The sequence below is a fragment of the Myxocyprinus asiaticus genome, chromosome 32 (assembly GCF_019703515.2).
Source record: "Myxocyprinus asiaticus isolate MX2 ecotype Aquarium Trade chromosome 32, UBuf_Myxa_2, whole genome shotgun sequence".
In the NCBI taxonomy this organism is placed as follows: domain Eukaryota; kingdom Metazoa; phylum Chordata; class Actinopteri; order Cypriniformes; family Catostomidae; genus Myxocyprinus; species Myxocyprinus asiaticus.
In genome coordinates, this window is record NC_059375.1 from 2,534,706 (window position 1) to 2,548,797 (window position 14,092).

General features: G+C 36.1%; 1 protein-coding gene across 3 annotated transcripts in view; it reads left to right on the top strand.

The window, feature by feature from the left end:
- Positions 1-12,296, top strand: part of grid1b (glutamate receptor, ionotropic, delta 1b) — a 763,190-nt gene extending 750,894 nt beyond the window's left edge. For all 3 annotated transcript variants that reach the window (XM_051667789.1, XM_051667788.1, XM_051667790.1), the window contains one exon: positions 9,956-12,296. In XM_051667789.1, the coding sequence (XP_051523749.1) occupies positions 9,956-10,372 (417 nt within the window). In that variant the 3' untranslated portion in view covers positions 10,373-12,296. The remainder of the gene's footprint in view (positions 1-9,955) is intronic.
- The last annotated feature ends 1,796 nt before the right edge of the window (positions 12,297-14,092 follow it).

The following is a 14,092-nucleotide window of genomic DNA, read 5'->3' on the forward strand; positions in this document are numbered from 1 at the left end:
ATACAACACTGGAGTAATTTTTGTTAAATAAAGTGCTGCACAACAGAGCATCACAGATGTGAGCTGCTTTATACAATTACTATTGATTTATTATTATCATTATTATTAGTAGTAGTAGTAGTAGTAGTAGTAGTAGTAGTAGTAGTATTACAGTGATTATTACATAACTATACAGTAGTGAGTCATATTTGTTTTTTTGTTTTTTTACAGAATAAAGAAACTTTTATTTTGGCGGAAAACTGGGTGAAGCTCTTTCAGTTTCTGGGTGTTTTTTGATGGTAGTTTCACACATCCAGAAAAGCAGGTTGCTACAAAACCCAGTAGCTGATTCGCAATGTTTATTATGTTCTTGTGGACTTGTTTGTTGTCATCACCCACCTCTAAAGAAAGGAAAATCGTTGAGGGGTTGTTGAATCTACATATCGCAGCACATCTCAAAACTCGCATTGATATGTTTTACATCCTCTTGTCTTCCGAGTTCCCTCTTTCAAGGTAGTTAGGCAAGACTTATTTTCACAAGAACAAGAACATGTTCTTAGCATTGAGAAACACCCAGTGTATTATTACACAACAAAATGCTGTGATTAAATTAAATACATAGTCTGTATGTGCTGTACACTTCAAAGTGAATAAGCTCTGCTCTCTGTCATCTACTAAACACACAAGAGCATGTGATGCTCATGATGATGTAATGGCTCCACACATTCACTTTGAAGCATGAAGCACATGCAGACTGTTTATTTATTTCATTAAATCATAGCCTTTGCAGTTTAATAATCATAATAGCATTTTTATGAGTACATGAGTGCAGTAGCTGATCCGATACCAGACATCCTTATTAGTCATTAATGAAACCCTTTGTAAACCCTTAACAAAGGGAACTTTAAAATGAAGTGTTGCCAGATTATGAAAATCGATTCCAAAATAGTGACTTCACTATTACAGTGAAAAGTCTCCAATGACTTCTTGTATTAAATGTCTGAACTGAGAAGTTTTACAAACTGTTAAAATCAAAAGGTTGGATTTTGTTGTTGAGAGAGAATTCTCAATTCTTAATTATTCATAACTCGATGCAGATGTTGACATAGATGACACTAAAAGACGCAACATGATTCCACGAGTATAAATAAACCCAAATAATGCATTACATGCCCTGCAGTTCAGATCTCAAATCTTAAAGGATTCCCTCATTTATATGTGTAACTAGCAGTGAATTCACAACATCACAATCATAATAGGACCCTTCACACTTTGAAACAATAAGAAATCTTACCAAGAACCTTGAGTTAGAGGTTAAAGCCAGAGCACTATCTCCTATAAGATTTTAAGACTCAATGCTGTGGATTTTGGCTGAGTTACGGTTATCTTCACCAGCGGAACATACGTTTACAGTGATAAATTGCATGCTAGGTCTCTTTTCACTGTCTGTGATCTCTAGATATGACTGTTGCAATTCAGCCTCTTGTGGCAGTCATGATGTACTTTAAATTTGTACATAAAGCATTGTTGATTGTAGTCATAGCATAAGAGAGAAGTTTACAAGCAAGCAAGTTTACCATCTTTGATTATTTTTGCAATTCTGTTTGGTGACGCTAGTGGCATAGAAACGATGCACTTCACCTTCAAACAATGTTAATGATAAACACTGTATTCTTTACATAAGCAATAAGGTACAAGAAGCCGTGCTATATTGTGAATATAGTTATGGCTGAAAGGCGTTGTTAGGCGTGAAGCGGAGCCCCCTTCAGCCGTGACTATATTCAAATATGGCACGGCCTCGAGTGCCTTATTGCTTTTATAAAGCGGTTACCACACAATACAAATATTAAGGAGAACATTTTTTTTATCAAAATGTTATTATTGTTTTACGTAAAATCATTAAATGCCATCCTTCCGCGAGAAGAAATAGTCCCTGTCCCTGAGCTGCAGCAAGTTGCTATGAGGAACACGCTTCATCTGATGGAGCTCAAATAAAAACAGAGATGATGAACTGCATTTTTGTGTGGTGTCATTTATTTAGGAACACAATAAATAATCTTCCATCTGTACACTAGCCATTCAATTGGCAACCAGACGTATTATCTGTTAATCTCCCAGCATTAGAAAACTATCTTTTAGTTTAACCAAACTGGATCATCACAGCGTCTAAAATAAGCATCATTTCACTATATGAACAGATCGTAACATACCCGAAACACCAAAATGAAATAATATTTCCTCTACACATCAGCAACTCAGTGGCCATCCACACAAATATACTGTATATATTTTAATCTCCCAGCATTAGAAAACAGTGTTTTAGTTTAACCGAACCATAAACCATTCAAGACTTAAAACGTTAAACAATTTTGATGATTATTAAATGGTTTATGGTGATAAATGGTTTATTTCTAAAACAGTTACCACAAAAAATAAATAAATAAATAAATAAATAAGGGCAAAAAATTTTTAATTAGCATATTTTATTAAAGAAAGATCATTTACTGACATTAACTTAAGGGTATAATGTAACTAATAGGATGTTGCCAAAAAATAAAAATACCAAGGGCAAACATTTTGATTAAATGTTTTGTTGTTTTTGTTTTTTGACAGAAGAAGAGAAGCAACAGGACACATTTTTTTGGATACAAGTAAAATGTACCCAACAGGCATGTGGCATGCCTTTATTGCGTATATACACATTTAGTCAGATACATATTATTATTTGATATAGTCAATTAAATATTTTCAGCATTAGAAGGTTTTTATTTGCATATCTTTTGACAAAAAAGCCAGTTTGCGCCACAACTGGTGTATTGTAATATCTGAAATTATACCTTCATTGTATTTGGTCTTATACTTTTATGCGTTTAAACAAGTTTCACACGTCTCCACAAAACCTTTCAAATATTTTATGTTAATGTTTATTAAAAGAAAGAGTCTGTCTTAGCTGCTGACATGAGATGGGAAGAAAAGTGGATTTGGCAAATGGTGGCAATTTCCTCCAATCGAGCAAGAAAAACATTTATTTTCACAAATAACTCACTCCCTTTAAACATTTTTTCCAAGTTTAAAATACTTTTAACATTTATTAAAAATAATGTGTGCGTCTTCGATGACAAGAAATGGGGTTGAAAGACTGGGTTTGGAAAAAATGATTGGAACACGGATCACTCGCAGCTACCCTGTGGTATTGAAAAATCTTCCTTTGGTATTTGCGGCCATTTTTGAGTGGAAGGGTCAGATGTGTAACCTTTTTTAATTACATGATTTGAAAACCATGTCATGCCAGTAACAGCCAGTAGATTCTGTAGCAACCTACTGTGTAGTCTGATGACTTGTTGTAACCTAATTTTATATTTTTATCACAAGATATGCATTTCGGTATATATTTAAACATTATCAAACTATTATTTGTCAAAGTTAGCATTTTAAATTGATTTGAAGTGTCAGTTTTTGCAGTTTAATGTCATTATGATTGCAATCAAACCTGACCATGGTGTTACAAAGAGATGACACAGAATAAACATTTTTCTACCAATAATTTACTTCAAACATAAACATTTAATTACTCAAAGTAAATGCATAATAATGTCAAGAATATGAACATCGAGAAACAGAAATGAACTACAAAAATCTGAAAAATCACTTATTTAAGAAGGATCAGAGTAAAAATTTAGCAATTTCAAACTTTCTATAGTAAAAATTTATTTTGCAAACGTGTGTGTGTTTGTGTGTGTGTGTTCTACATTGTGAGTGTGTTATCGTCTCACCCCTTCATTTCTGAATGTGTGTTTAGCATTGTGACTGATTTATTGGTTTTAGTTTACAAATGTAAAAAAAAGGCTTCTGTGTTATAGTCTCAACAGTTCATTCTGTGTGTGTGTGTGTGTGTGTGTGTGTAAGTGTGTTTGTGTGTGAGTGGGTGTGTATGTTTTGCACTGAGGATGTTGTAGAGTCTCACCCTGTCTGTTTTTTTTTTGTTTGTTTTTTTTTTATTTATTGTGGCTGATTTATAGATAAAAAAAAAATATATATATATATATATATTTGTTTTTTGGTCTTTCCCATTCATTTTCAATGGTCGGTCAATTTTGACCGTGAATACCAAAGGTGTCGCTTCCAATTAATCAAAACAAAATTGCAAAAAAACAAATAATAAAAAAATAATCAGAATAATCATAATTTATATATATATATATATTCTTAGGTTGGGTCTCTAGGCTGTTTCTTATTTTTATTAGCTTGATAAAGAATGGAAAAACGTAAGCAATGTTATCGAGCTTCGGAGCAACATTGGTTAACAGCAAATATGAATTACTAATAAAATACTATGACAGATAAAGAATAACAAAGCATGTAACCTACAATTTTGAACTGCGTAACGTTTCTGGTTATTACATGTTTCTGGTTATTGCATAAAGCTCAAACGCATATATTGAGACAAATATTATACAAATAATGTGGTCACAATACTTCCAGCCTAATCATGTAATGTAAAATTGATTCTTCAAATATTTTATAATATTTCATTTGATAATTATTCTGCCCCGATGAAGAATAATTCTGGAATAAATTTGGTACTAGGCCTATTGTGGTCGACTACCATCTGAAGTAGCATCGCTAATATTAATGTACAACCCAACACTGATAATAATATTTCAATGCCTCCAAAACTTTAATTGGAGCCAAAAATCTGGCATCCCCAAAGAGACTTTTAATTGGAAATGAATGACTTCTGTTCTATTGTTTGTCGGAAGCAGTGAAGGTCGACTTTAGTTTAGGGAAAATACATTGTTGAGTGTGATAATTTGAGGAGGCATTTTCCTTCATTAACAGTCTGCATTTATAAAAAGTTGTTATAAAATCCTGGTAGTTTTTGCTTAGTATTGTTTCTTATCATCTTAAGTTTTTGCATGGATTACCATCATACTTCATTATACCTTAAAATCTCACCCATTCTTCTCTTCATTAGATAAGACAAATAGGATTTCTACACTGCGAGAAATGTGTGGAGGCATGTTTCCCCTTGGAAATCTCTGTAATGAAAAGTCTGCTTCCAACGTGACAGACTAATTTACCCAGTGCAATTGCTTTGCAATTCCAGCCCTAACTCCTGCCCAACCCTTCCAAAGTATTATTACTCTCCCATGTGTCTTTAAATTTTATGCTGCAGTGCTTCATTAATCTTATTGTTTGAGGATGTTTTCAGATCTTAAGAAATAATTGTGTATAACATTGTGTATCGTTACTGTGGCAGTGGACTCTGGAGCCAAGCTGTATTTCTGTTGCATTATTCCAAATAGTATCAGGACTTAATTATAAAAGTTGGGTCCCACATATTTGCATTGAACTACTGTGTTCAATGCTATTTTGTTCCATCAAAGCAGCCATTTCCACTTATTCTCTAATATGCAATAGTTGAATGATTTGACAAATGACAGATATAGAGATTCAGTTGGACACAAAACCGTTCATACAAACACCACGTCTAAACATTGTACACATTTTATGATTTGCAATGGTAACTCTTTACAATAATATTCCCTTTAAGGAATTATAAAGGGATTTATTAATTACTAATTTACAATTGCATTATAAATCATTTATATGCAGTTATAACAGTATGCATAAAAAGGGTGAAATCTATATCATTTGTTTATTAGTAACTCCTTCCAGCTTGACCACTGATTTTGACAGAGCTTTTATGTTTAAATATGTTTAACCTTTTTGAAAAATGTAGCTGTCCATCTTTTAATCATAATAGTTATTACCGCCTCTATATTGATATCCTTCACAATGTTGGGTCAATAACTTTATCACAATGATAGACATATTCTTCCTCCTCCTCCAATAACTCTCCAACAAGTGAAGATGTTCTCAACAATAAATGCCAATAATAATTTTTGTTTTCTAAGAAATCTGCAAAATTAAGCAAGGTTTACACTTAAAACAAGAAAAAAGATAAGATTTGCAAAAATATAAGAGAGATAAGCTTATTTTCCCTTTCAAGTAATTTAATATTTCTTACCCCTATTGCAGCATCGGCGCTGTGGGGTGGGGGCCTCGGGAGGTTGTGCCCCCTCACTTTGACCACTGTAGTCCCCCTCCCAGCTAAAATTTTAAATTAGACCAAACTATTATTTTGCTATATGAAATTAATAAATCTGTAAGCTAATTTGCTTAAAGAACACTGCAACACTAAAACGTGCATGTATCCATAAGTGTTCAAAAACAACAGTGTTTAATTTAATTTGGGTGTAGTGACAAATGTTTGCCCCCTTTAGGAATTTCAAATGCCCCTTTAGTATTTTATGCTAGTGGCAACTCTGTCCTACTGGCAGATAGTTTTTTCTTGTTTTAAGCATAAACCTCACAAAATTATGTCAGATTATTTATTTATTGTGCAGTATAGCTGGCCCTGTAATGGTGTTGGAGATGATCTAGGAATACTATCAAGCAGTGTTGGCTAAGTTGCTCAAAAAAGTAATCCACAACAAATCACTACTTATTTCCTTAAAATTGTAATCAGAGTACACTGCACATTACTAAAAGGAAAAAGTCACATTAATAATTAATTTAGTTTGAAGTCACTTTTTAAACAATTTTTGTTTTGTTCTTCTGCTCATCGAATTCAGAATAATGTATATATTTCCTCTTTGTTCATTGTCGCACACAAGTGATACACTCAGCACCACTTGTTTCTCCCTTACAATGACTTGTGACTGTTGTGCTTTCACAGAAACACAAAAAGATGTACATATAAACATAATTTATTTTTTAAATGTATAGTACATAAATATTACTTTAGAAATCTTTAATCCTTGTAACGTACTTAAAAGTAATTTACCTAATTGAAAGTCAGTAACTAATCTGATTACACAAATTTAAGATGTAATGTTACACTACTTTTTGACTAAAAAGTAATTAAATTGCACTAACTAATTACTTTGTAATAAGATTACACCCAACACTGCTAACCAGGGGTTCATTTCCCATACAAAAACATAACTTACTGCTTCACCACAACAGTACGATGCGTTGTTGGAGAAATGAACTAGATAGTCATGACTGTTTCCCAAAATCATAGTAACTATGTTGCACATCCATTATTCGAACCACGTTGGTTCAACAATATAGAGCTGTCGTTAATAACATAACACAGGGGTGGAGTAAAAAGTTCTCCGGATATCAAATGGATATAAAATTAAAATAGATTATTCACACATACACCATAATGCCGTTTAGTTCGATAAAGCCGTTAAAGACACGAAAGCGGCATGTAATGTTGCAGATGCACTGCGCTGCATTGGTGGTGTTTCCCTCTACATCAGACTTCAGGGTTCCCCAGACGTAGTTAAGCACATATGCACATGTGCAGTCTTCAAAAACATATATGTACTTCACTTATGCATTAACACATAAGCTGTGTTCTCCTTGTTAAAGCGCTTTCTCTTAACAGCCTTTAATCCCTAAAACGGCTTAATGAAGGCTACTATCACATTTACATGATGTTTCAGAACACCGCTTTCTGCAAAACTCCGGAACAAGCAGTTTTCTTTAGTGGTTGTAAACGTGGTCAAAGTGTTGATTGAATGAAAGATATAAACTGCATTCAGAAAGTATTCAGACGCTTTCATTTTTTCACATTTTGTTATGTTGCAGCCTTATGCTAAAATGTTTTAAATTGTTTGTTCTACAATCTACACTCTATACCCTATAATGACGAATTAAAAAACAGATTTTTGATAACTTTACAAATGTATTAAAAAGGAAATATCACATTGACATAAGTATTCAGACCCATTGCTATGACACTTGAAATTTACCTCAGGTGCATCCCACTTCTCTGGATTAGTGGTTCCCAGCCCTGTTCCTGGAGGCCCCCCAACACTACACATTTTGGATATCTCCCTAATCAAACATACCTGATTCAACTCATCAGCACTTTAGTGGAGACTCCAAGACCTGAATTGGGTGTGTCAGAAAAGGGAGATATACAAAATGTGCAGTGTTGGGTGGCTTCCAGGAACAAGGTTGGGAACCACTGCTCATCTTTGAGATGTTTCTACACTTTGGAGTCCACCTGTGGCAAATTCAATTGATTGGACATGATTTGGAAAGGCACACACCTGTCTATATAAGATCTCACAACCGAAAATGCATATCAGAGCAAAAAGCAAGCCATGAGGTCAAAGGAACTGCCTGCAGAGCTCAGAGACAGGATTGTGTCAAGGTACAGATCTGGGGAAGGCTACAAAAAAAAAAAAAAAAAATTTGGGCTGCATTGAAGGTTTCCAAGAGCACAGTGGCCTGCATAATTCTTAAATAGGAGAAGTTTGGAACAACCAGCACTCTTCCTAGATCTGGCCACCTGGCCAAACTGAGCAATCGGGGGAGAAGGGCCTTGGTAAGCAAGGTTACCAAGAACCTGATGGTCACTCTGGTTGAGCTCCAGAGATCATGTGTGGAGATAGGAGAAACTTGCATCACTGCAACACCACCGATCTGGGCTTTATGGCAGAGTGGCTAGACGGAAGCCTCTCCTCAGTGCAAGACACATGAAAGCCCACTTGGAAGGACTCTCAGACTGTGAGAAACAAGATTCTCTGGTCAGATGAAATGAAGATTGAACATTTTGGCCTCAATTCCAAGCATCATGTCTGGAGGAAACCAGGCACTGCTCATCACCTGTGCAATACCATCCCAACGGTGAAGCATTGTGGTGGTAGCATCATGCTGTGGGGGTGTTTTTCAGTGTCAGGGACTAGGGGACTGGTCAGAGTTTACGGAAAGCTGAACACAGCAAAATACATAGATATCCTTAATGAAAACCTGGTCCAGAGTGCTCAGGACCTCAGACTGGGCCAAAGGTTCACCTTCCAACAGGACAATTACGCTATATTCACAGCCAAGACAATGCAAGAGTGGCTTAGGGATAACTCTGTGAATGTCCTTTAGTAGCCCAGCCAGAGCCCAGACTTGAACCCAACTGAACTTCTCTGGAGAGACCTGAAAATGGCTGTCCACCGATGGTCCTCATCAAACCTGACAGAGCTTGAGAGGATCTGCAGGGAAGAATGGCAGAAAATCCCCAAATCCAGGTGTGCAAAGTTTGTCGCATCATACCCAAAAAGACTTGAGGCTGTAATCGCTGCCAAAAGTGCTTCAACTAAGTACTGAGTTAAGGCTCTGAATATGTGTCAATGTGATATTTCAGCCTTTTCCTTTTTTTATACATTTGCAAAGTTATCAAAATCTGGTTTTCTGTTTTTTTTATGGGGTATGGAGTGTAGATTAATGTGAAAAAAAAAAATTTAATAATTTCAAGCATTTCAGCATAAGGCTGCAATTTAACAAAATGTGAAAAAAAATTAAGGGGTCTGAATACTTTCTGAATGCACTGTATATGGAATGCATGATACTGAAGCCTCGGCAGAGTGCTTTTAACCACAGGTGGTGTGCTGTAGTTCCAACCACACAACTTTGGGATGCTGTTTGCGAATGTTCATTGGAACAATGGTTTTTGGAAACACCAAATTGTTGAATTATGTTGTAATGTTGGAACTTGCGACTAAATATTTGTTTTTTGTTTTTTGTTTTTTGCAGTGTAGGGAACTATATTATTGATGATATTGATTGCTGTAGGTTTTAATATAGATGTATTTTATGAAATGCAGGTTGGCTCCAGCACTGGTGATTTTATCTGTAATGGCAGTGCTGGTCTCACTCAAGAGTTATTATTTTAAATGCCCACTGGCCAAATTTGATTTCAAGGTGCACATTCTATACAAATTATCTTTCAAACTTTGTCCTTGTAGCTGAACTTATAATTTGGCCTTTTTAGTAGATGCTCAACTAAATTTAAACCGCTGCAGTAAAGCTTTCTTGCATGGAGCTTAAAAGAAGAGTAGCTGGTCCAGGAAGAGCAGGTCTCAGCCTCTCTGTCCCTCCCTTCTTCTCTCGCTCTCTGTAGGACAAGGAGGTGAACCTGGAGCAGGTGCATCGGCGTATGAACAGTCTTATGGACGAGGACATGGCGCACAAGCAGATTCCCGCACCATCTATCGAGATCTCTGCCCTGGACATCGGCAGCATGCCGCCCAGCCAGCAGCGGGAAGCTGTGCGCGATTACCCGGGCACGGGCCTGTCTGTGAGCACCTTCCTGTCGGAGCAGGCTCATGGGGTGGGCCGAACGCTGGCCCCTGGCAGGACCCTGACCCTCCCTCTCAGCAGTTCCACCATGCCCTCAATCCAATGCAAACACAGGGCTCCGAACGGGGGGCTGTTCCGACAGAGCCCCGCCAAGACGCCCATGCCAATGTCCTACCAGTCAGTAGCAGGAGGACCCATCCCCGAAGCTATTGAGCCGACTCACAGTACATCCATCTAAGGCTGGCGTGATCACGGGACGCCTCGTATTTGCTTTTCAAAGGAAGACAAGAAGGCGAAGGTGTGGGTGTCGGGGCTCGGGAAACTGAAAATGTGTAAAAAGAGTTTAAAAAAAGATAGTACGTGGAGATTTTTATTATGAGGAAAAAAAACGAAAATGTGAAAAATCATTTTTCTTGTACATATTTGTAAATACTGAAAGAGCAAAGTAAGTAAATTGTATTTTGAATATTCTCAATTTTTGAAGTTGAGTTACAAAAACAAATTAAAAACAAAAAAGGACATAGAAAAATAATTCAAAAACGACTGTTTGAATGGCTTTGTGAATTTTGTTCTCTATGGGTAAAGACTCCAATTCATTGTGATTGTTTTCTAAGTGCCGAAATAAAAGATGTCTCTCCACATTTTCTTACTAGATTATCATACACGACCCCAAAAGCAGAGCACTGGTAATTATGCACCCCTTTTACACTCAGAAACATTAATCATTCTCCAGTACCTGCAAACAGTGTGGCTATTTCAATGCTGATTCATTTTCTGTAGTGGTTGACCAGTGTGGGTTTTTCAGTGGCCGATACTGATATCTAGAGAACAGGATGGCCGATATAAATGCTGATATACATAATACAATTTAGCAACAGCAAATCAGATGTACACAACATTTCTAAAGTAAAATAAAAAAAAAATAAATAAATAAAAAAAATAAAAAAAAACACTTGTTTTATAACATATATAGTCAAATTCGCTCAAACTTAATTGTAAAATTGCCAAATACTTGCTGATATATCGGTCAGTCACTAGTTTTCTGATTTAAGGTTGTTGATTATTGATGAAGATTTCTGTGTTTGCATCAAGTTGTTTATGGTTCTTTATTAAACAAGCAAAGGCGATGTGAAATTGCATTAGCTTCGTTGTCACAGACAAAGGAAACCATCTCAATCAAAGCAACAGCACAGAAACAACTGTTTGTTTTTTTTGTTTTTTTTTGTGTGTGTCTTTGGATCATTATGGTTATGTATCTGGTGACACCATATAGTCGTGAGCACAACCCACCATACAAGCTGTAACTTTAATTTGTTGCATATCAAACAGGCTGATGAATCGATACCGTTTGTGAAAGAGCTGTAAATGTACAGTTATTTTTATTTATTTTATTTTATTATTATTTTTGCCTTTTTTTTTTTTGTTTTTTGTTTTACTGTAGTGCACTTCACACTGAAAACAGACAATAAAAAACTTGTACATGAAATGATTTTCATAATATACATGTTGTGATATCTTTTTTTTCTAATGAAAACACGTGATTGGTGTAAAATAGTATGTACAATGTTGGTATGCCCACCACTGGATTAATACCACATGCAGACAATCCTAAATACTCCAAACACACCTATAGAAAATGTTTTACTGTCAACTAAGCTTTTTTTAATTACTTCATATTGTTTTTCACATTTGTATCAGGAGGTTCGGATGAATTCTGAATCTCAATTGCATTGTGATTTAAACCAGAACGACCTTATACATTAACCTGTGCGTATTACCCTGTTTCTGACATTCCTCAAATCACAAAGAAAAGGACATTTGTCAGCGTGGAGCACATCAACTAGTTTCCGAGGAGATTTCACCCTGCAAATGCTGGTCAGTCACTACTCTACACTAGGTTGTATCCTGTATATTATGTACAAGTAGTTACTAATGTGAACCAAAGTGATATATTATACTGTGTAACACAACCTGTGGCTTTGAGATGCCGATAGCAGTGGTAAGGATGTCCTGCGTCATTTGTAGGGTTATGTGTGTTCACTGCCTTATGCTTGTGCGCCTTTGAGTTCAGAGAATTACCTCCAATATCTCATGAAATATAACGGTATCATAGTATAGTCTGTAACATGACATCTAAGGGAGACTCTTATTTTATTTATGAATATGCTGCTTGGAGTTTCTTAATCTTTAATAAAGAAATATGGTTTACATGGTTTGATTTATGTTTCAGTAATGTTATGATTGTAATCGGGAAACCTCCACAGTGAAATGTCCAACATCCACTGTGAAATATTTTTGGTCTAAAATCACACTCCACAGAACATTCTTGTATCACCTCTCGCAGCTGTTTTACATTTAGTGTGAACAGACAAATAACTAAACGCTAGAAACTTGTCATGTTACACATGGTTAGGACACAATGTGTGCCTTAAGACAGTGAACAGCGGCGCACAATCTGGTAGCTTTATGTACTATTGTCATAATGTGCTTGTGTGCTTTATTTTTTAGCTTCGGAATTTCAAAGAAATTTTTTGGATTATTTGCATTCCCAAGTTAAGAACCTTAAGAAAATGAAGCATGGGCAAAATGGTGAATCAGATTAATCATATGGAGCCCTTCAGAGGCTCAGTTTTTGAGTTCCCTCGCAATAAGTTTTACATTCCCTCTCAAATATTTTGGGTTTCTTCAAAATAGCTTTATCCATCCCTTATAAAAATATACAACGCTAAATGTAATGGGCAGATTTAAACATGCCCACATACCCACAAATTATATAAGAATCTTATAATGTAAATAATTGGTTTAAGAATCCTTGGCCACGTTCAACCATCAGCAGTCGCGTCTCGATTGCGTGGTCTCGTTTTCTCCACCGTGTTTTACACGGATTATTGCATCAATCTCAAACCACTGCTGATCAGGAAACACATCAATCCACATAGATCTGAAACCCTTGCCACTCAAGAACAACCATAACAACAACAAACAATTGCGGTAAGTTATGGTATCCTCTCATGTTATTTCTTCCTGCATTGCATGCCACATGTTTAATATAGCTTCTTCTGTCAGCAGTGAGGGATTCTCATTGATAAATGCAAGGAATTAGTCAAACTGATGGAGAAGGTTAATGAGTTAGAGACATGCATCCAATCACTAGTGGAGGTCAGTGAGAAAGAGAAGCCGGTAGATACTGTTTTGGATGCGGGTAGAACAGCAAGAAACACACACACTTTAATTCCGGGTTCTCCCCACTCGGTGATGCACTCACTGAGAATCATGTTGAAAAAGCCTTAATAATAGGTGATTCTATTGTAAGGAATTTGTGGAAATAGAGACTCCAGCCACCACTGTTAAATGCATTTCTGGGGCTCGAGCATATGACATCAGATCAAATTTACAAGTTCTTGCTAATGCTAAATGTAGATGTTCTAAAATTGTTATTCATGTTGGCACTAACGATGTCTGGCTTCGCCAGTCGGAGATCACTAAAGATAATGTTAAAGAGGTGTGTGAACTTGCAAAAACAATGTCAGACACTATAATATGCTCTGGCCCCTCCCTGCTCGTGGTGGTGACGAGGATTATAGTAGATTAGTGTCACTGAATGACTGGATGTCTGAGTGGTGTCTGGAGAATAGCATAGGATTTATAGACAATTGGAAGAGTTTTTGAGGTAGACCTGACCTGCTAAAGAGAGACAAACTCCATCCCTCCAGGGAAGGTGCCACTCTTCTCTCTAGTAATGTGGCTAATATTCTTAATAGTGATAGTATTTGACTAACTGGGGCCCAGGTCAGGAAGCAGATAAACTTGTTGATCCGAATGTCTGCTAGCTGCCTTGAGACATCACACAGGTCACATAAACTATAACACAAAGAGACTGTATCACCTAGATATCATATAGAGACTGTGTCTTTTCCCCGAATTATCAAACACAAAACTCTCACTAAATCATAAAAAA